Raw genomic sequence first — 22,658 nt, forward strand, 5'->3', positions numbered from 1 at the left:
AGAGTTGTTTTTTTTTTTTTCCTCGTGGGAGTGAGTTTAATTAAATATGGACGTTGACGATCTTGTGTATGCATGCCGAGCTCCTGACGATGAGATGCTGGACGAAATTTTGGAAAAATGCCCTGGTGAACTAAATCGTAGAGACGAAAACGGAAATTCTGGACTTCATATGGCAAGCGCCAATGGACACACACATGTCGTTCAAAAGATTTTGCCTCATTTATCTTCAGAGCTTGTGAATGCACAAAATTCTAGTGGAAATACAGCCATGCATTGGGCAGCTTTGAATGGGCATTCTGAGATATGCAAGTTACTTTTAAATGCTGGTGGAGATCCTCATCTTAAAAATATATACGATAAGAGTGCAATTTATGAAGCCGATGTGCGGAATCAACAGAAGGTAATGGAACTATTCCTTGACTACGAAATTGCGAAAAGTAATGAAAATGAAGAGTTAGAGGCGAATGAACAGGAAAGTCTTTGAAATGAAAACTTTGAATTTATCATGGCCGACCGCTCAGATATCTCTTGATGGCCTTTTCTAAGCACTTACAATATAAGCTTTCGGAGACATTTTATTTTTTTTCGTCTTTGTCTTTATTTTTGGTTTTTTTCTCCTTAGGGTGTACAGGAGCAGCTTAATTATACATGCATGCTCTTTACAATATCACTAGATTTGCGTTGATGAATTTATTTGCTTGTACATAAATAATTGTAACTGAAGGATCTTAAGGGCTTATATGAGGAACATAGGGAAGAAAGGTGAGTAATGGATACAAAAGAGTGACAATAGAATAAACGTATAAGTCTATACTTCTATTTTTTTGAATACCATTTTAAAGGCCCAAAGTTTTTCGAGCTAGCTTTCGAACAACACGGCAATAATCCTCATAATTTTCTCTGTATAACTTACAGGCATCTATATTGGCACCACTCTCGTCATTAGGTTCCGCCAGCATAGACATCACAGAAAGCAGTATTTTTTCTACAGATTGAACTGGTGACCATCGTTCAGATGACGATTCATACATATTTGGATCATCACCAGGAGCATGCAAAATAGAAATACAGACTGTACCATCTGGATAGACTGAAAATTTGTTAACAAATAAATAAGGAAATGAATTGCTGTTTCTTACCGTTAGGATGAAAAAACTCGCACTCAAATTTTAACGTGGGAGGACCTAAAGGATAATCCTATAGATGATTAGTAAAAACTATAGCCTTGTGAATTAGACTGCTACGTCAAACCCCAGAAGTATGATCCGAAGAACATAGTCATCCAAGGCTGGAACTAGGTGTCCTAAGCTCAATTGATGTCTACTAGTAATGGAAAAGTCTCATAATCAATAGAGTCAAAGTAAACATCCATAAACTTCCATGTTTCTTGTCAATTTTATAAGCAGTCGAGAAAATAACCGCAACCATACCGAGGGAAATTTAAGAGACGCCGGATACAAACCACCTTCATATGGAGTACCGTCTGGTCCCTGAACTAGGCAATCCCAGAAAAAAAAATCATCCTCATTCGAAGGACCAGCTGTAATTCCATCCGGTCCATTCTCAGTCAACTCCTTGTACTCTTTCATCAAGCGACGCAGTGCCATTGCCTTACTCATTTTGCTGATATTTGAAGTTAATTTATAGCGCAAATTTTATAGAAGACAGGTATTTTTTTTTTGTTCTGCTATATTTGTAATAAGAAATGGATACTTGAAAAACCTTCCTTGTAAGGTCAACTTGTTCAAATAGTTCTAAAATCCCTAGGCTGTTTATGGATAACGAAGCAAATTATAGTTCAGTAATATCAGATTGCGTTTGCGATACAGCGCGAAATGTAAGATTGCGAGATTCAACTAAACGGTAAAAAACCAATGATTAGGTCGCTATTATAAATAGAAACGAATTCAATATTGAGCCCACAGAAAACAAAAATGAAAGAAACCTTTATTGACAGAAAGAATGAGTCGTCTTGATATGTTTTCCAGACTTTTGTGAAAATAAGCTTTTTTGTGTAAGAATGCAGTTTAAGGACTTAACGACAAGTTGTTTGTTCCATCATTAAGTTGCTTAACGCAGTTCTGTTCGAAACTTTAAAGGTCCTAACCGAGCCTTTACTCTACGCTCCAGTCTTATCCTATTTTATTTCCACCACCGTTGACGGTTTCAAGCGTAATATTATAGAAGAGCAGGGATTAACACAATTTAAGTCCCGCTACTGGATCCATCTATCCCATGGACGGAACACAATGTGAGTATTGGTGTAATCGGCTATGTGATGTTGGATTGGATTCGAAACAGAAGGCAAACACCGCAATTGAAATTCGAGATGCGTTGGATGATGTGCTAGTAAGTCAAAGAAGGTTTTCTGAACCATTAAAGCCTCTTCTGGAGGCAGTCATGATGCTTCTTGAAAAAGAGCAACCTGTCTTTTCATCCTTAGCTGCTACTCATCGGCTTCGCATCACCTTACTAGAAGTACTGAAAAAAGTCTCATTGTACAGTGAGTTTGAAGCTTGGGTTGACAGGACCTTCAAACTTTTACTGCTAATTATTGTCAATGACAACGAGGAAATGGTTGTGTTAGCCTTGAAGCTAATAGTTCATTTATTCAAAGATTTTAATGTAGCTTCTAAAGCGCACGTTAATGATTTTCTAAGTCTTGTTATTGACGCCTACAATTCTATGCCTTCTGTTGTTGCAGAAGCCTTCCCTTCACGGTCTGGCCCAAATACTCCCTCCTCTCATCCAGCCTCTGGGCCATTATCTGCTTCTCCTACAGAGATAGGTCTTGAATCCACGGGATCAAAGCATATTCCTAAATCTTCCTTAAGTTTTAAGATGCTTAATGAATGTCCTGTAATAGTGTTTTTACTATTCCAAACCTACAAAGAATTAATTCCAAAATGGTTACCTATACTTGCATCTCTAGCTGTTCAGTTTATATCGCTTCGTCCTACTCCGCAAGCTGAAGCTCATAGGTTGGCTGCTTCCCAAAACGAAGTCTTTACGGGGGTCGTACCATCTTTACGACGAAATTCTCAGTATAATGATTTAATGTCTGCTCAGGTTAAGTCTTTTTCTTTCCTTGCATATTTAATTCGTGGTTTTGGTTCATCTTTAAAACAGTTTGAGAGTTCAATAGCTCTTTGTACGATGCAACTATTCACCGATTGCCCTTCTGAGTTATATCACACGAGGAAAGAACTACTTGTTGCGACGAGACATATTCTTTCAACGGATTATTTGAGAAGTTTTGTCCCTTACATAGACCAATTGCTGGATATCAAAATCTTAGTTGGCCAGGGTGTAAGTGTTCAGCATTCGTTAAAGCCCATGGCTTTCAGTACATTAGCTGATCTACTCCATCACGTGCGGATGGATCTTACACCGAATCAAGTGTATAAAGCTATAAATATTTATTTTTCCGTCATTATGGAAGCAAACTATACTTCTGCAATACAAGCCATGGCCACAAAATTGATTTTAAACATGATTGAAACAATTGTCGCCTTTAACGACCTTTCAGTTCGTCGTTCTCTGTTATTTGTAATATTAAGAAATCTTCTGAAGAAGCTTCAAATCCTTAATGCTGATTTGGAACAACTTGAAAATGATATGAACAAGACTGTTAGTACTGATGATGTTAATGACAAAGCTCATGATTTGCCTATGTTTAGAAACCCAAGCGCTTTACCGGAAGTTTCTGTTCCCGAAAAGTTAAAAGATCGCCTGTTCCTATTCAAAAACATTGTATTGGGCTTAAAAACAGTGTTTTATGGCTTAAAACAATGTAATTTGCCTGCCCCTCCTGGAACGATATTCACACAGCAAGAATGGTCTTCAAAACTTCATTTTGGCTCAAGATTTGAGTTGGAGATTATAAGCGATTTACTCATTGAATGCTTAAAGGGTTTCCGATATTATCAAGTGGACGAGTCCAATGATCTTTATAAAAATGAAAAGTCTGTTCATCCTTTTCAGGAGCCCATTTCCACTGCACAAACAACAAAGCTGGTGGAACAAAAAGAACTTTTAGAGGTTTTAGCAACACTGTACATTCGTATCGATCCTTCAAGTTTTGTTGAAATTTTGGAAACAACTTTTCCAAAAATTTTTAGTTGCTTAATTGGAAATCTTGCCTTGTTACATTTAATTCAGTCATGGATGACAGCCGAATTGGCTTCGGTAAATTGTACAAACATTGTCCTTTCTTTTTTATGCAAAAACATTTCAAAAATTGGTACTGACCAGTCTACAGAAATATCTGTCTTACTTCGTTTATTTAAATTTGCATTCATGACTGTTAATATTTATCCGGAAAAAAACGAGGAAGTATTACGTCCTCACATTTCATTTATAATTTCTAGCTGTTTAGAATTGTCTGCGAGTGCTTCACATCCTCTAAATTACGCCTATTTATTAAAGGCATTGTTCCGAAATATTAGTGGAGGCAAATTTGACTCCCTTTATAAAGAAATTCTGCCTTTGTTACAGTTGATGCTAGAATCATTTAATAGGCTAATGTACACCGCTACACTTACTTCTCATAAAGAACTTTACGCTGAACTTTGCTTGACATTGCCAATTAGACTAAGTGTCCTTCTCCCTCATATGAATTATCTAATGAAGCCTCTTATCGTGGCATTTAAAGGGTCTCCTGAAATTGCTAGTCAAGGGCTTCGAATTTTCGAGCTATGCCTAGATAATCTCACCCAGGAGTTTTTTGATGCTTTATTAGAACCCATAATGTCTGATTTATTGTCATCGCTATGGAATCATTTACGTTTGACACAGTCGAACATGCAGCTACACCAAAGTGCGGTTAGGATTTTAGGGAAAATGGGTGGAAGAAACAGACAAGTTTCTTTTGGTACATTCGGGTTCCAAAACATAGAAGGACCCAATGGCGTTTCATCTTTAAAAATATCATTTCTGAACTCTAATAAATCAATGGACTTTCGCCATTCCCAATACCTTTTTACAGCCTCTTCAACTCTTAATGATCAAAAATCATCTCAGATTGAAAAATCTGATGCATTTCGATTTCTAAAAACTTCTTTGTTAGCCCTTTTTGAATCTTCCGTTGACCCAAATAACATATGGGATAAAGTGCATAAAATTTCTTGCAAGTTGGCTGAATTTCCAAGTGAACAGATTGATAAAATAACTGCTTATGACTTAGGTCCCTTAAAGGATGAGAAGTTTTATCAACAAAATTCAGTTGTATCTTCAGTCTTCAAGTCTTTGGTCGAAGCCCAAGCCTTCATCGAATTTAAAGATGAAGCACGTTTTGTTCTTAACCATTCAGCTGAGTGGATTGTGATATCTGAAATATTAAGGTTTCATGAACACTTAATTTTCGAGGATCAGCAAGAAATATTTGAAAAGGAAGTAAATACAAGTTACCTTGACATTACAAGTTTCATTGATGGAATTTTACTTTCTCTCTGTTCTGAAAATGTCACTACGAGGGAAAATTCATTGGCTTTAATTTATCACTACTTAAATACGCATAAGGTTTTGATGGATTGTGAGTCTAATATTTGGAAACTCCCTAGTTTCCAGCAACTTTTTAAAACACTGTGTCAATATTGCTATATGGAATTATGGTATCAGAAAAATGCTGGTTTTCTAGGACTAAGGGCTTTATTTTCTAGCACTCTTGATAAAAGGTATTGGCTTGAATATAAGCTAACAGAAATATTGAGAGCTCTGTTTTTTATCTTAAAGGATACGCCTTCTGACTTTGGCGTTCTACGACTCGCTGAAGTTCAGCAATTTGTAATAGATGTAGTAAGACAATACTGCACAGATAATGTTGCCCACTCCGAAGACAAAATTAAACATATATCCTCAATTTTTATGCCCTTTTTTCTTGAATTGCATCATCCAAATGATCAGATACGCCATACAGTTAAGCAGTTAATTGAAACTATTTCGACTGATTGCAATATCTCTATTGAAGATCTATTATCTCCTGCCAAGGAAGCGTTACTAGGCCCCATATTCGGAAAGCCGTTGAGAGCACTTCCCTTTACCATCCAAATTGGACATATAGACGCTATAAATTATTGCTTGCAACAGGCCCCTTCATTTTTGGGGTTGAGTGATGAATTGATCAGATTATTTCGAGAAACTATAGCTTTAGCTGATGCAGAAGATGATGCATTGGTTACAATGTTGAAAACTTCACAAAGCAAAGATACATCTTCTTTAAGAAAGTTGAGGGCTACTTGTTTACGACTGCTTTTTTCCTCTCTGATAACTTTAAAGTTTGACCATCCTCAGCATTTCCAAACGAGAACCAAAATAATTGCAATCTTTTTTAAAGCTCTATATTCATCTCAAGAAGAAATATATTCTGTAGCCATTTCTGCTTTAAAATATGTGTTATCCCAAAATCAAAAATTACCCAAAGAATTACTTCAGAGCGGTTTGAGACCTATTTTGATGAATTTATCAGATCACAATAAGCTATCCGTTAATTGTCTCGAGGGTCTTTCTAGGCTATTAAGACTACTTACAAATTATTTTAAAGTTGAAATAGGTCGAAAACTACTTCAGCACTTTTCAGCGCTGTCTGATACAAAAGATATGGAACGTTTGTCAACATTTTCCTTGGATAGTAATCAAAGGATGGATGTGATTGTCTCGCTAGTAAGTGTTTTTAAAGATCTGCCTCCTTTGTCCGTGCAATTTTTAGGCGATTTGATTACATCGGTGGGGAATGTTGAAAAAGTCATTCGTCGATTTCTGTCAAGCCCCCTAAGACGGCCTCTAAATAATTTCTTAAACTTTCATGCCAAGGATTCTTGGATTTACGTTATCAACAACATAAGCAATCCTGATATAGTTGCTTGGCATTTACAAGCGTTAAAAGATCCGGCATGTAATCAGCTTCGTGAGCTTTCTGTGACATTTTGGGATAAAATTGTTGAACTAGTCTCTCAGACTTTAAGTCGTGATAATTTAACACCAATATTTGCCGTAAGCGTTATGAAGGAAATGTCTCCTAACATTGGTTCAATTCCGAATGCAGGGGTCGTTTCTGCTAAACTAATTGTACTATCCAAATCTATATATGAAATGTTGAATAATTTCAATGGTTGGACGTATCTTTGTCTAACTTCTTGTTTAGATTCGATAACTGAATTATTACTGTCACTATTGAACTTGATAGAGAAAAAGTTGGAATTTGCACTTGAGGTGTTTCGATTTAAAGCAGAGGACATAAACAAGTTTTTGCCTACTTATATTGATACCCTATGTCAATCTTTACTTGATGGAAATGCGTCTAGCAAAAAGAATGTTTTCCTCGTTTGCTCGAGTATACTGGCTGATAAATCTGTGAAACCGTCTTTTAAGTCCTTTTTACTCGAAAAAATAATGATTCCCCTTACCTTTTCGGCTGTGCAGGAGAATAATTTCATTGACAAAGAAGTCATTCATGCAGTATATAATAACATATGGCGTTTATCGGTTCGTGAAACTAGTGATAATTATACAGTTTCGGATCCTCTTCGAATGGGTATTTTATGTTTATCTACAGGCCTTTGTAAATATCATTCCAACATGCTAAATGATTACAGAAAAAGCATCATAATGTCAGCTTGGAATTATTTCAAATTAGATGATCCAATGGTGAAACAAGCTGCATATGCAACCGTTTCTTGTTTTATTGCTGCTTATGATACTCCCGCTAAAATAGTTACTCCCGTATATATATCTTTATTAAAAGCATATCAACCAGAGGTTCGATCATTTTTGGATTTTTCTTTGGATTGTTTACTTCCTGTTTTAGTCACCCGTCTTTCAAGCCCAGCTGATGCTTCTTTTCCTCTCTGGGCTAAGCTTCCGCGCCTTGTTTTATCCGAAGACATGCAAAATATATCGCAAACTCTAAATGTCTATCAGATTATTTGCAAAGCACCTGATTTATTCTTTAAAAACTCAAAGCATTTTATAGTTCCAATAATTAATGCACTGCCCAAATTGGTTCCCTTATCCGGACATAGTCATGAGCCTCGTTCCCTTGCTATAGATATGGTCAATGCTCTCTACATGTGGCAGAAAAAATTGCTTGATTTTGATACCCCTGACATGTCGTCTGATACTCTCTTTCCAACTCCTGTAATTGAATCTGTTTTAACGTTTCTCATAAAATTTTTGTCTTTTTTTCCGGAGCAAGTAGAGTCTGCTAGTTTGTCTAAACGAACGCTACAGATTTTTAGTCAGTTTTTGAAAATTCCAAGATGGGCTGAATACAACTTGGGCTGGGATTTTTTTGAAAAATTACTAGCTAAGACAGATAGTGACGAGAAGACTGCTACTGTAATATCGAATTCTTGGCAAGTTTTAGGCGTATATCTGGAGCATAAAGACTTATCTTTTATTCAGAAAGAACATACGAATATAATTAAGCTAATAGACAAGAGTTTGAGATCTGGAAAACTTGAGATTGCTTATTCTCTTAAGAAGGTTATAACGATTCTATTAGAAAGTCGGCCAACGGTTGTTGAAGATGAAGACGAAGTATCAGAGGTAGACGAGTTCAAACAGTCATTAACGTCTATGGTGCACGATAACTTGTCAAACGGCTCAAGTGTGGAAGCTACAGTTTGCTATTTGCAAATAATAAAAGAAAATCATCCCGAATCTTTAGACGCCTTGTTAACACCACTTAACAAAGTTTTCCAAAAAGTTGCGAAGGATCATATAGTTGCTTGTTTGCAGAATTCATATCAATCAACTGTCAAAATGAACGTCCCTCTCATAAAAGATTCGGCAAACTTGTTGGTGGCATTAATCGATATCATAAAGATTAGAATGGCTGCTTTAGGCGATCAAAGGCGCTGGTTTTTGAGCGTTATAGTTCAACTTATTGAGAAAAGTGCTAGCTACCATCTTTGCTATCACATTCTTAATGTTATTAAAGAATGGGTAGTTATAAGAAGGGATTCATTCCTCACTGTTAAAGAAAAGACAGCATTGATATTGAAGATGAAGACCTTTGAAGGAAGATTCAATAATGAATTGCATAAGCAAGCCAATAACTTGACGTCGTCGATTTATCGTGGTTCTACTTTTGTTCAAACAGAACTAACGGCTCGCTTAAAGCAAGCATTTCTATTAGCTACAGCTTGCCGTGATCCTGAAACACGATTAGATTTTATGACTATACTTGACTCCAGTATGTCTCGAAATGCTTACTCAAGGTTAAAGTATATTTTTGAAGCCAGTAGTTGGGATTCAATACCAAATTTTTATTGGATCAAGCAGGCTAACTATGTATTACTTGGTGCAATCAATACAGATAACAGGATTGTTTTGTCAGAGAGTTCTTTGAAGTTCCTCTCGGTTACCGATGTAGCACGAGGGATATCAAGTACACAATTAGAACCTAATGAGAAATCACAGTCTGAAATGTCCCAAAATAAGTTAGAGTTTTTCCGAGAACTAAATATGTTCTTTGAGCAAGTTAAGGAATTAAAGGTTTCGGAATTGCTAATACCATTAATGCATTTACAGCTTTTAAGTGACGAGGAAGCTTGCAAATTATGGAAGGAAGTTTTCCCTTTAGCATGGTCTACGTTAGATGGTTATGACCGTGATGATTTGTTGAAATCCTTAATTTATTTACTTACGCGTGAATTTCACATAAAGCAAGTAAATAATCGTCCAAACGTTATCGGGACACTAGTTTCGTCGTTTTGTGATTGCTCACCAAAAGTCGAATTACCTCCGCATCTTGTTAAATATTTAGGGAAATTGTATGGTATTTATCACGACGCCATAATATTTTTAGAGGGTCAATTGGAAAATTCTGTCGATCTTTACCAAAGTACAAAGGTCCAAGAAAGTCGGAACGATGCCATATCTGAATTATATGCTTCTTTGGGTGAAGAGGATATGTTTTATGGCCATTGCAGACGGACTTCAAAGTATTTACAAACGCAAGTTGCTTTGTCGTATGAACAACTCGGCATGTGGGGAAGAGCTCAGCAGTTGTATGAACAGGCCCAAACAAAAGCGAGAAGTGAAGCATTTCCTTTTTCTGAATCCGAGTACAATCTTTGGGAAGATCATTGGGTATTATGTGCTCAAAAACTACAGCAATGGGATGTTTTAACAGAGCTTGCAAAGCACGAAGGTTCATCAGAGTTATTATTGGAATGTGCTTGGAGGATTAGTGATTGGTCTAGTAACCGAGAATCTTTAGAAGTCGCTATCAAAAGCCTTTCCGATATTCCTACTCCTCGAAAGCTGACATTTCAATCGTTTATGACCTTGCAAAAATCCTTAAACCAGCCGACGTCTGTAAAAGAATTTCACCAAACACTAGCTGAAGCTATCCATTTAGCTTTATTGAAATGGCATCAACTTCCTGAGAGGATTAATCAGTCGCACTTTCCTCTTTTACATTTATTCCAACAATTTGTCGAGCTACAAGAGGCTTCTAATATATACTCATATCTCAGTTCTATAAACTCTCAGAACCTTCCGACAAATGTTCAGTGTATTAAAAGTGCCTTGCAGGTATGGCAAGAGCGTCTACCGAATGTTTGGGATGATATTGGTCTCTGGAGAGATCTTTTATCATGGCGGCAAATAATTTTCTCAATGATCAACCGAATTTATCTTCCTTTGATTCCAAAGCTTCAGTCCACTGGCAATGACCCTTCTACCTCGTCTAATACTTCATTCTTCTTTCGGGGCTACCATGAAACAGCTTGGTTAATAAATCGGTTTGCTCATGTTGCCCGCAAACATAAACTTCCTTCTGTCTGCTTAAATCAACTTACTAAAATCTATTCGTTACCTAACATTGAAATTCAAGAAGCATTTTATAAACTTCGGGAACAGGTCCTTTGTTATCTACAAAACCCGAAAGAACTAAAAACTGGACTGGATATAGTTTCAAATACAAATCTTATGTACTTCAATCCTCGTCAGAAGTCCGAATTTTTTACCTTGAAAGGGAAGTTTTTGGAAAAGTTAGGCAAGGATGATGAAGCTAACCAAACGTACGCTGCAGCAGTTCAGGTTGATCTGGGCTTATCAAAAGCATGGGCAGAATGGGCTCATTATAACGATATTAATTTTCGAAAGTCTCCAGAAAACATTAATTTTGCTTCCAATGCAGTAAGCTGTTACCTTCAGGCCGCTGGTAATTATGAGACTTATCACGCTAGGAAGATGTTAGCAAGAGTCTTATGGCTTCTAAGTTTGGATGACGCAGAAAACACTATAACTAAAACTTATGAATCTTATAAAGGCGATATCCCAGGATGGCATTGGCTTACGTTTATTCCGCAGCTTCTTAATAATCTTGCCAAAAACGATAAAAGAGTTGCCCCGCAAGTTCTAAGGAAAATAGCTAAGTCTTATCCTCAAGCGTTATTTTTCCTTTTGCGTACTGCTAAAGAGGAGCTTTTTCAACTAAAGCGGGCTGAAACTACGTCTCAGGAACAACAGACAGTTGAATCGGAGACATCAGATAATTTTTCAGCAAAGCATTCTTGGGATTATGCTGATGAGATAATGTCCATTCTAAAAACAGCCTATCCACTGATGGCTTTAACTATGGAAACGTTGGTTGATCAAATTCAATCTCGTTTCAAAGGAAAAAATGATGAAGACGCGTTTAGACTTATAGTCGCTTTGTTAAACGATGCTGTGCAACATAGTATTCGATGTGGAATATTAACAGAAGAAACTAGGCGTCCATCTTCTACGGAAGCAAATTTAAGCTTGTTTGTGGATAATATATTACCAACGCCCTATAAAGCAAAGTTCAAACGAGAATTTATTGAAACTCCGATGGGATTGAGAGAATATATCAGACAACTAAGGAAGTGGAGATCATACTTTGAATGCCTTCTTGGTAAAACCCCTAAAAAACAATATCTGGAGCATTATAGTTCCTTTCTTTGTGAGTTTCATCATCAAAAATTTGATGAAATTGAAGTATTTGGTCAATATCTATTACACAAGGATAACAACAATAACTTTTCATGCATTGAACGATTTTTACCAGAGGTTGAGTTTGTTGTGGGACATGGAAATTGTTACCGAAAAATTACTGTTCGCGACAATGGGGGTGAACTCCATTCTTTTGTAATTCAGTATCCTTCTGCGAGGAACTGTCGACGAGAAGAACGTATCATGCAGTTTACTAGATATCTAAATGATGCATTACAGGCCAACACAGAAACAAGACGGCGCTGTCTAAATTTTTACGTACCTGCGGCAATACCGTTATCATCTCATATACGACTGTTACAAGATCAGCCTTCTTCTGTGTCATTGCAGAAAATATATGAGGAATATTGCGACTTGAGGAAATTCTCAAAAGATGAACCCGCAAATATCTTTACCGATGAATTGTCAAAGTGGATGCAAAATGCAGCATCACGATTCACCCCAGAGTCTAGTGAAAGTGAAAAGCTGGCTACAAGGAAGGAATTGTTCACAAAACGAATTGCAATTTTTGAAGAAATTCAAAAACTGTACGTTCCTTCTACAATGTTAAAAGATTACTTTAGCAATGCTTTTATGAATTTTTCTGATTTCTGGCTTTTTAGGAAAAGTTTCTCTTATCAATATGCTTGCTTCAGTTTTTTGACTTATATACTGAGTATCAATAATCGGATTCCTAGCAAAGTATACTTTTCTAAAAGCTCAGGTAGTGTGTGGACTAGTGAAGCTTTGCCTGCAATGATCTCTTCATCTCCTGTATATCACAACGGAGAGGTGGTTCCCTTTAGGTTTACACCGAATATTACGGAGTTTATTGGAAAGACGTGCAGGGATGGTTTACTCGGTCCATCAATAATGGCTATTGCTCGTGCCTTATCCAAGCCAGATTTTGATTTGAATATGATACTGGGCACCTTTGTCGCAGATGACTTGCAGTGGTGGTTAAACCAACATAATAAGCACCAGTCTTCTGATTTTGATTTTAGGGAGAAAGTAAATAGCAATACTGATTTAATTGTTCGCAGAGTAGCGTCATTAAGTCAGGTGGCTTTCGGTAACTTACCTGTTAATCAAACAGCTATTGACTATTTGACCCAAGCTTCTAGTGCTAAAGTTTTAGCCCAAATGGATGTACTGTGGGCCCCATGGATTTAAAGGACTATTTTTTTGATGTACTTAATTTTGGTTTAATGGTTTTCGTTAAAAATAAATAGAATGAAATGACTAAATAAGCAATCATAGAAATATCCTGCACACTTTACATTATTATAAATATCAGTAAAAATTAAGTTAAATTATGCAAAAGGATTCACGTCTAGCTGATCAGCTGGAGTACTTGACTTCTGTTTCTTATTACCTAAAGAAGCTTCTTCGTCCTCGGCCTTTCGTTTTAAATATAATGTGCTGTTTTTCTTCTTTAATGGATCCATACAAAAGTAAAGTTTCTTTCCGTAATCTTTGGCTTTTTCTCGATCCAACTTTGCATTTTTCGTGGAATCAAGTGAATTAGAGATAGAAATAATCAAATCATGTATGGAGTTAATGGACTTCGCTTGTAAATAATTGAGGCAAAGAGAAGGATTTGTATGGTATATCCCGGATAGGGCAATGATGCTCGGAGAATAAAAAAAATACACGTCTGAATGTAACGTTTCGACTAAGAATCTTTTAGACTGATCGTGACATTCAAACAAAGTTTCCATTGGAGTTTCAGGAATTACAACCTGAAAGTCTAATAGGAAACCTTGAAGTGGTCGGAAAGGAAGCCAAATAAACAAGTCCCAGTTCAGAGCTTGGCAGACATTAAATTCATACTCTAGCACTTGGTCAGGGGTAGTTTTTGGAAGGTTTTTGCAAAAATGTTCGATTGGTATATAATGGTCATTCGTTTTCGTTGCTAAGTACAAAGTTGTAAAGCTGAGTTTTTGATAATAGTTAGCTTCGTATGAATGATAGTGCAAACGTACGAAATGATTTTAGGATTATACTCCATAACGGAATTAGTCAAATAAAATCTCTTGAAAAAGAGCGTGGCTGCAGCCTACAGAAGTTAGTTTCAGCAATAATTGATAAAACACAAGGAAACGGCAATATGACAGATGTGGTCTCAATATACTTACACGAATGTGAGTCGGTAAAGACATCGTCGAGGAAAGAACGTTCAACTGGTAAGTGTAATAATTAACAAGCTCCAACTCTTCATTTTGATCCAGAGTAGGGGGTAAATTGCTGTCCGAAGCATCTTTATTCTGCAGAGCTAAGTCTTCCAGAAGACGCTGACGAACAACTTTTGTGAATTCTTGGTTTATCTGAGTTCTTCTTTTCTGCAATTCATCTTCTGTAAAAATCCAATCTCGGAAATGACTCGACTGACGAAACCGATCCTCTGCCATAGTCCTGATTTTATTGAGAAAGTATAGTAATGAACGAAGGTTTTCCAAAAACAAATGATTTGTTCAAAAATGATATTAAGCAAATTTAAAGAGTAATAAACATTCTATGACAAAACAAGATTAATAAATGTAATCTGATGGATCAACCACGGTTTGGTTTTTTTTAGTGATGGAGGTTATAAGTAAGGTGTTCCAAAGTACAGGTTTACTGGCTCGTCAAATTGGTAGTAAAAATATTCTACTAAAGCATGGAACTTTTTAGAGGAAAGTCTCAATATTACCGAATATTACTTGTGAGTTATTTTATGACGTTATCTGACTCAAATCAAAAGCACAGTGGATACAAGTCAAAGAACGATATAAAACAATCTAATCCATGAGTTTAAGCTAGAATAAGAACTTTATAAATAGTCTGGCTACAATAGAAAGAATATCCTCAATTACGATGATGCTGATCGAGCTAAAACAACTTGTTTACTGGAACATCTCAGCTAGCCAACGTACAATACTAAGCCCGTTCCGCTCCTAATGATATATAAGACTTGACAGTTTAGTCCCTTGTTTATGGTTTTATTCTCTATTCTAGTTATACTTCTTAGTATTATTCCTCGACGAACATGCGAAAGGCATGACACGTAAATATAATACAAGTTAGCGATTTTTAAAGTGTAATCACTGTTTATGTTACTTGTGCGAAAAAGTTGATTTGTTTATTTACAATGTCAAATACATCAAAACTTCAATGACAGAAGGAGAAACTTTTTTTCAATAAGGAACTTTCTGTAATATTTTTGTAACATGAATTTGCCATGAGTCATTGGATATTTATTGCTTCGTATATTAATTTGTTCTATATTACTGAAGAGAACAAATATCTAGTATATAACATAAGAGCCAGAAGTTATTTATTTATTGCAACAAATTTGAATTCTATGTGAGATATCTACTCAACTCTGAGGATGCTTCACTCGCAATTATGAGTGTAAAAGTATCGTAGCAATTTACTGGTTTTTTTTTCTGAATTTTCTTTTAAATTATTTCTTAAATCTGACTTCTAATAGAAAAAGAAGACCTTTTCTTTTTCTTTTGATTTATTTGAATTTTGTTCCTAAACAAATAAATGAGAATAGAGATTGTAATAAAGATATACCATATATAAAGCATTCTAATATTAATCTCGATTCTCTCCTATATATGTGTTATTCTACTTTTACTATTTGTAATTGAAGCAAAAAGTAAATAAACAAATAAGGCGATGACAATATTGAGACTTTTATAAAGTGTCAGTCACCTTAATTGAATTTAACAGGGAAGGCTTCACATTTATGAAATATTACTTGATTAATATAATATAATGTATTAAAGAGTATACTATTGTACGACGTTACCTGAATAAAAACATAAACAACTGGAAATAAATCTTCGGAGGACATGAAAACTATATCGAATAATAGAGTGAAAAGTTCTTTATTTGTGAAAGTTCTGTTTCCAGGTAAATGATGTTCATTTAAAAAGGTTTTTCTGGATGACCCAGCTAGCCTGTTGCTTAAGTATAGTTAAACTAGTCAACCATGGGTATTAGATATCAGTACTTGATGTTCAGTACATCACATTACAATTCAATTCAATTCAACATTAATCTATTGAATATCCACTACCAATTCCACGCTTAATTATCTAGTACTCATCAAACATGATCCATGATAATGAAAAGATCTGCAGATCAAACAAAGCATGTTGAAACGAAAAAATAAACCAAAGAATCTACGTGTAAATCTCTTACCGCTCCATACACATTATCATACATGAATCTCCAAACTGGTAATAACTTATGTAAGTAACAAGCAGGAATTTTAATATTTACCCTATTCTTTCACAGTCAATTGAAACATTTGAAATAGATTTTCTACTTCGTAATTTCCAATACAAAATCTTTCAAATTATAGTAAACTAAACAAAGTAATTAATAGTCGCAAATGCGAGATCTTTGAGGTTTATCAATAGAGTATCACTTATTTAGAATAGAGAACGCTGGTCTTCGTAGCATTGCATATGCAATCCACTGTACAAAAACTAAATTTAGAAACGACTTTAGCTGGTAAATAATATTAAAATCTCATAATGCCTAAAAGTTGAAAAAAAGAATCCGATTACTTAATAATGACTGCTAGCATCTATCAGGGTACAGCAAAGTAACATTCTTGTACCTGGTGCATTACTATTGACAACATCCAAAGCAAGAATTATATTGTCCATATTTGACCGCGATCTATCACTTTAATTTTGCCAGTTAGTTTTTATTTCTTTAAAGGTTATACGAAGGGATTTGCCATTAGTTCATTTGAGGTATTCTATAGATTTTACTGCATTCCGTTGTTTAAGGATATCGAGTTGGCTGTAAGATGAGCACTTCAAAACAGTTGTCTTTTCCAGCATATGCCGTATGCTGGATGAACAAAAACTTGCTCGCCGTTGGCGGAGGGGGCGGTACTACTAAATCAGGAATCAAAAACAAATTGGTATGATCTTTTCGCTTCTAAAATCAGGAATACAACGTTGTTGTTACATAAAAAAACCCCATTTTACAACAGTTGCTAACGTTTCTTTAGCAATTATTCTTTTATGAGGAGACGGAGCCCGAAATTGGTGAAGGTCATACCAAAATTGAATTAGAAAACGATGTTGAACTTAATTCAAGTGACGATGCAGTCATGTCGCTGGATTATTTTCACAATGTAAGTATTTACGGGTTATTTCCATAACGCTGATTATTCACTGCTTTAGACCTTAATTGCAGGGATCAATAGCTCGACAGACGGAAACAAAAACAAGCATTTGAGAGTCTTTGAGAACAAAGATGGATCTTCGAAAAATTATGAGGAAACACAACGATTCCAAATTACCAAATTCAGTAATGACGTGCAATATCAACGACTATGTAAATACGATTCCCATCATTCTGTTATTTTTGTTTCCTGTACAAACAAAAAGTTTTTTATAATCTCCGAGAGTGATTTCCGTGTCTTGTTTGAAAAAGACGATTGTACAGTGTATGATGTTATCTTTGGTGAAAATAAGGTAAGGCTTAAACCTGGTTTAAAGCACGAGTTCTTTCGAAATTTTGCATAGGTGTGTTTCATCTATAATGCTGACATGTTCATAGTTTGCAATTGCCGCAGATAACCGAATAGAAGTTTACGAATGGAAGTCTTTTCAACTATTACAGGTTTTGTACATGCCGAAAGAGAATGCTACTGTTCGAGGCATAGGGATGTTGAATGAAGAAACTATTATCGGGGCCTATTATTATGTTAGAAATGGTCAACGTTACGCAGGTTTGGTCAAGTTTGACTATTCTCCTCTGGAACGCTCATGGGTATTTGCTACCATGAAAATACTGCGAAATGCAAAAGGAGTGACAAAGTTTTGTATGGATCCTTCCAGCGGGATGATTATTGTAGCAACCGCTGATTGCAAAATTCGTTTTATGACTTTGGATTTGACTGTAAGTGAGCAATGATAACGAAATTCGAAAATTAATGATTAACAATCTTTTTATAGACACTTTCTATCAATTCTTCTCATCATCTTCCTGTTACTGACATGAGATTATCCCCAGACTCGGAGGTCCTTGCCAGCGTTTCCGCCGACGGGCAGTTATGTTTCCACTATGCTGGTAAGTATAAGCAATTGAGCACAGTAAAGCTAGAAGACCCTGGTTTACTGATCCGTTTTTCTCTCATGCTACCCTTTATAATTGGTGTTTTCTACTTTTATTTGCATCACTTATTCCCTGGTCGGAAAATGGATGCCATCTATTCTTTTTTCCAATTCCTATTAGATTTAATTTCCAAGTACACGGTAAGAAATTCCTCTATTTGAAAGAAGAATTCCCTTGTGCATCCCCCCAATTTTGGTCTATGTAAAAAGTGGCTATTCTTCGTTCTAGGTAGACATATAATTTATATGAAATTTGTTTTCCAACACTATACACAATAAATCGGTCGAATTAAAAGTCTCATTACCACTAAAGTATTCACATTCCTCCTTACGAAATTATTTATCTAATCACTGTTACTCACCTATTTGTGGATTCTCACTCTCACTCCCAACTTCATTCCCATATTCACAGGTTGCTTGCTGCTTAACTTACTAAAGTGTCCATCTTTTACATGTTTGTTGTTTACTGCTACCTCAGTAACGTAACGCATATCACGTAATACAAGTGATGGAAATTCTCCGACCTTCACTTGATAACTTTGTTCATATCGTAGTTCGAAATGTCATGAACCGTACCCCCCCCTAGATGAACCCCCTAGATGAACAAAGTCTTTCATAAGTCGACACAAAGGATCATTTTGCCAACCTCACATCCCTTAAAAGGGCTCGATTTCAAGCCCCTGAACTTAAGTATCTAGCGATAAGCAATCGAATAATCGTATCATAGATCTTAAAATGGTAACAATGCATTTTTAAAAAATGAAATTTTTTTGTATGATTTTGAAGACATCCGAATCTAGTCTTTCAATAGCGTTTCGAAAAAAATTTAAAATATCACTCTCAAGGCCAAAGGCAATAATTCAAAACTAATTTATCTTTTCTTTTCTGTCTTTCTACCATGATTCATCACGAGAATATTCAGTATGCCACGCCTTTGCCATATACCGCTTCATCAAATTAAATATTTACGCGATCAGAACCCCCACATCAGCATCCCACTCCCCACTTAAAATATGATCCAATCTCATTGTTGAGAACGATTGCACCATCCGTGGAGAGGATTCGTAACGTTGCTGAAATCATAAAAAGTCGAACTTGTCCTTAACATACCCGTTACTCTTTAGAATTTTTTCGTTCTCTACCAATTTCTTGGTTCAGTAAGGATTTTAACAGCAACTGAAAAGCGGCTGTTTATCGTTTATCCTTCTGACAAGTACGGGGTATCTGTTGCTAATTCGCTTGATTATTAGTGCACTTTTGAGTTTAAATTTCTTTGTCGGTCACAAATCCCGTGCCACAAAAAATTAGTCTTTAAAAAGGTTTTCGTGGTTGGTTTATTTACTTTTGCTTTTGTTTTCAATTTTTATAAAAAGGAATTGAAAAGGTTATTGGCTTATTGTCTCCTTTCAATTAGTGTTAAAAAAATTCTCTTTGACGAATCCATCAAAGGTCAACTTCCCCTAAAGTTTCATCTCTAAAAGTGTCTGTTTTATGAATATAGACATTTTTTTATTTCCATACCCTTTTGATTTGATTTTCCTGCAGTCTATACTATACGAGACAAATTCGCTTGCATTGTTTAACAACATCGAATCACGCAATTGACAAGCGCCACAAGAATTTGTCGATTTGGTAGATTGTCTTGTATCTTACTTTTTCTTTTTTCCTCCTCTAGCTTTCATTTCTCCGCATTCTTGTTATTGTTCATCGTTTTTGCTTTACCCGTAACTCCTTGTCATTTTACGCTACCTTGCATTTTTTGACGCATTTCATTCTCCCCTTTTTTTGGTACTTAATTTAAATAAACAGGAAAGCTTTTCGTTAAGCATATAATCATGAAATTGCTTACACGTCTTCGTCAGTATTTTACTGAACCCGTGGATATCCCACAGAGTGATGCCCCCGACTCAAATACGAATTCACAACCTTTGCATGGAGGAATTGCATATCCTCCTGAAACCGCTCGCCCTAACGAAGAACCTTCTCCTTCAAGCAAAAAGGGTCCTACGGTCCATGTTGTTCGTCACACCGTCTTAAACCAGCCTAATAATAATAATAATACTTACTCTTACTCATCCAATGATATGGATGTCGATCTCTCATATGGTGAATATGATGAACGACTCCCTAATGTCCTCGATTGGTTTCGCCAACATATCACTCATGACCTTGGCAGCCGCTCTCTTAATTATGTGAAATCCCTTTTCCCCATTATCCAGTGGCTTCCTAATTACAATTTTCATTGGTTGATTTTCGATCTCATTGCTGGTATAACGGTGGGCTGCATTGTTGTTCCCCAAGGAATGTCTTACGCTAAAGTTGCTGGTCTTCCTGCTGAGTATGGTCTCTACTCTTCATTCGTCGGTGTCGCCATCTATTGTTTCTTTGCCACTTCCAAAGATGTTTCGATTGGCCCCGTTGCAGTTATGAGTTTGGTCACTTCTGAAGTTATAAAAAATGTATCCGCTAAAGATCCTACTTATACGGCTCCCGAAATTGGAAGTTGTCTAGCTCTTTTAGCAGGAGCAATCACGTGTGGTATTGGCCTATTGCGTCTGGGGTTTATCATTGAATTTATTCCAATACCCGCTGTTGCTGGTTTCACAACCGGCTCTGCGCTTAATATCATTTCAGGACAAGTTTCTTCGTTGATGGGTTATAAAAAGCTTGTGAGTTCACATGGTGCGACATACCGGATCATCATTGATACCTTAAAAAACCTGCCTCATACTAAGGTAGATGCTGCTTTTGGACTTGTTAGTCTCTTTATTTTGTACGTAATTCGCTACTCATGTCAGTTTTTTACCCGCCGATATCCAAAATTTCAACGAATATTCTTTTTGATTAACGTCTTGCGCAGCGCCGTTATTATTATAATTGGAACTGCTATCTCTTATGGCGTATGCAAAGGACGTCGCGAACATCCGCCTATCTCTATCTTGCTTACCGTTCCTAAAGGTTTCCAACATGTTGGTGTTCCAAACATTACCAAAAAGCTTTGTTCAGATATGGCTTCGGAGTTACCAGTGTCGGTAATCGTCTTACTGTTAGAACATATCTCGATTGCAAAGTCTTTTGGTCGTATAAATGATTACAAAGTTATTCCCGACCAAGAACTTATCGCAATGGGTGTAACTAACTTAATCGGTGTATTTTTTAACGCATATCCAGCAACTGGCTCCTTTTCCCGTTCGGCAATCAAGGCAAAATCGGGAGTACGCACTCCACTAGCCGGAATTTTCACCGCTGCAGTTGTGATTCTGGCTTTATATTGCCTTACTGGAGCATTCTATTATATCCCAAATGCTGTTTTGTCAGCAGTAATTATTCACTCCGTTTTTGATCTTATTCTTCCTTGGCGTCAGTTGGTGCTTTTTTGGCGTATGCAACCCCTTGAGGCTTTAATTTTTCTTGCAGCTGTCTTTGTGTCTGTTTTTTCATCCATAGAAAATGGTATTTATACCGCTGTGTGTTTATCTGCTGCTTTATTACTGTTCCGTATTGCCAAGCCCTCGGGCTCATTCTTGGGAATTTTGAAAATCGCAAATAAAAAACCCAATGGAGATGATATTGATGTTATCCGTGATATTTATGTACCACTTGATCAACAAGGCGTCAACCCAAATCTGTTTATTAGAGATCCTCCCCAAGGGGTACTGATATTTCGTTTACAGGAAAGCTTTACTTATCCTAATGCTCAGCATGTCAACTCAATGCTCACTTCAAAGGCCAAAGAGGTCACCCGACGGGGAAAAACGGTTCAAACGAAGAGAAAGCAGGATAGGGCTTGGAATGATCCTCCACCAAAAAAGCAAAAAGATGGAGTCAAACTTGAAGATAACCGACCTCTTCTTCGAGCCATTATTCTTGACTTCAGTGCAGTAAACCATATCGATACAACAGGAGTGCAATCTCTTGTTGATACTCGCAAAGAATTGGAACTTTATGCTGATGATGAAGTTGAGTTTCATTTCACTGATATCAACAGCGGTTGGATTAAACGAACTTTGATTGCCGCTGGTTTTGGAAAGCCTCGAGATGCAACCAAATACACAAGTCGTTCAATTGAAGTTGGTAGCGCTGCACCGTTACGTGACATTGAAAATCCCATGGTTACTAATTCATCCCAACTGTACATGCCTAGTACTGTGAGGATGAATGGACCGCGACGACAATTCGATGAAGAAGAAGCAATTGAAAATGGCACGCCAAATTCCGAATTTGATGACGGTGAAGATTCAGATACCCTTTCTAGTCCTGATGATAAAAAAGATAGCGTTAAACAATTGCGCTCCGATTTCTTACATAAGGAATACTGCCCTGTTATTTCAACGAAATATCCATTCTTCCATGTGGATGTTACTAGTGCGATAGTAGATATTTCTCATAGAAATGTCCTTGATGTGAACTTAAAGCCACATATTACAGAAACGGATCCTGAAAATGGGGAATCAGTGATAAAGAAAGAAAACAAAGCGAATACCTCCACATAAAGTCTGATTTGAAGCTGAAATTAATAGTTTTAGTGTCATTGTTTATTTACATCGTCTAAAAAAGTTTATG

At 36.3% G+C, this 22,658-nt stretch overlaps 6 protein-coding genes across 6 annotated transcripts; 4 read left to right on the forward strand and 2 right to left on the reverse strand.

Annotated features, from left to right (window-relative positions):
- Window positions 1-4: 4 nt before the first annotated feature.
- SPOG_04118 (ribosome biogenesis protein Nop8) lies at window positions 5-1,366 on the forward strand. Its single transcript, XM_013166380.1, has one exon. The coding sequence runs from the start codon at window positions 47-49 to the stop codon at window positions 482-484; it is 438 nt and encodes a 145-aa protein (XP_013021834.1). The 5' UTR covers window positions 5-46; the 3' UTR covers window positions 485-1,366.
- SPOG_04119 (ubiquitin conjugating enzyme Ubc7/UbcP3) lies at window positions 606-2,019 on the reverse strand. The gene is made up of 3 exons (XM_013166381.1): window positions 1,431-2,019; window positions 1,140-1,197; window positions 606-1,090 (listed from the first exon to the last, which is right to left on the reverse strand). The coding sequence occupies exons 1-3, from the start codon at window positions 1,617-1,619 to the stop codon at window positions 837-839; spliced, it is 501 nt and encodes a 166-aa protein (XP_013021835.1). The 5' UTR covers window positions 1,620-2,019; the 3' UTR covers window positions 606-836.
- A 142-nt stretch (window positions 2,020-2,161) lies between these two features.
- On the forward strand, window positions 2,162-13,637 carry SPOG_04120 (SAGA complex phosphatidylinositol kinase-like protein Tra1). Its single transcript, XM_013166382.1, has one exon. The coding sequence runs from the start codon at window positions 2,236-2,238 to the stop codon at window positions 13,135-13,137; it is 10,902 nt and encodes a 3,633-aa protein (XP_013021836.1). The 5' UTR covers window positions 2,162-2,235; the 3' UTR covers window positions 13,138-13,637.
- Window positions 13,198-14,608, reverse strand: SPOG_04121 (TFIIH complex cyclin Mcs2). Its single transcript, XM_013166383.1, has 3 exons — window positions 14,103-14,608; window positions 13,950-14,023; window positions 13,198-13,899 (listed from the first exon to the last, which is right to left on the reverse strand). The coding sequence occupies exons 1-3, from the start codon at window positions 14,373-14,375 to the stop codon at window positions 13,278-13,280; spliced, it is 969 nt and encodes a 322-aa protein (XP_013021837.1). The 5' UTR covers window positions 14,376-14,608; the 3' UTR covers window positions 13,198-13,277.
- Window positions 14,609-16,591: 1,983 nt separating this feature from the next.
- Window positions 16,592-18,364, forward strand: SPOG_04122 (GDP/GTP exchange factor). Its single transcript, XM_013166384.1, has 5 exons — window positions 16,592-16,894; window positions 16,985-17,110; window positions 17,160-17,453; window positions 17,539-17,880; window positions 17,937-18,364. Exons 1-5 carry the CDS (start codon window positions 16,778-16,780, stop codon window positions 18,255-18,257), a joined length of 1,200 nt encoding a protein of 399 aa, XP_013021838.1. The 5' UTR covers window positions 16,592-16,777; the 3' UTR covers window positions 18,258-18,364.
- Window positions 18,365-19,930: 1,566 nt separating this feature from the next.
- Window positions 19,931-22,588, forward strand: SPOG_04123 (sulfate transporter; the record flags this gene model as incomplete). The annotated part of the gene is made up of 2 exons (XM_013166385.1): window positions 19,931-20,851; window positions 20,894-22,588. 2 exons carry the CDS (start codon window positions 19,931-19,933, stop codon window positions 22,586-22,588), a joined length of 2,616 nt encoding a protein of 871 aa, XP_013021839.1.
- Between the last annotated feature and the right edge of the window lie 70 nt (window positions 22,589-22,658).

The sequence above is a fragment of the Schizosaccharomyces cryophilus genome (genome assembly GCF_000004155.1).
Source record: "Schizosaccharomyces cryophilus OY26 unplaced genomic scaffold supercont4.1, whole genome shotgun sequence".
NCBI classification, from domain to species: Eukaryota; Fungi; Ascomycota; class Schizosaccharomycetes; order Schizosaccharomycetales; family Schizosaccharomycetaceae; genus Schizosaccharomyces; species Schizosaccharomyces cryophilus.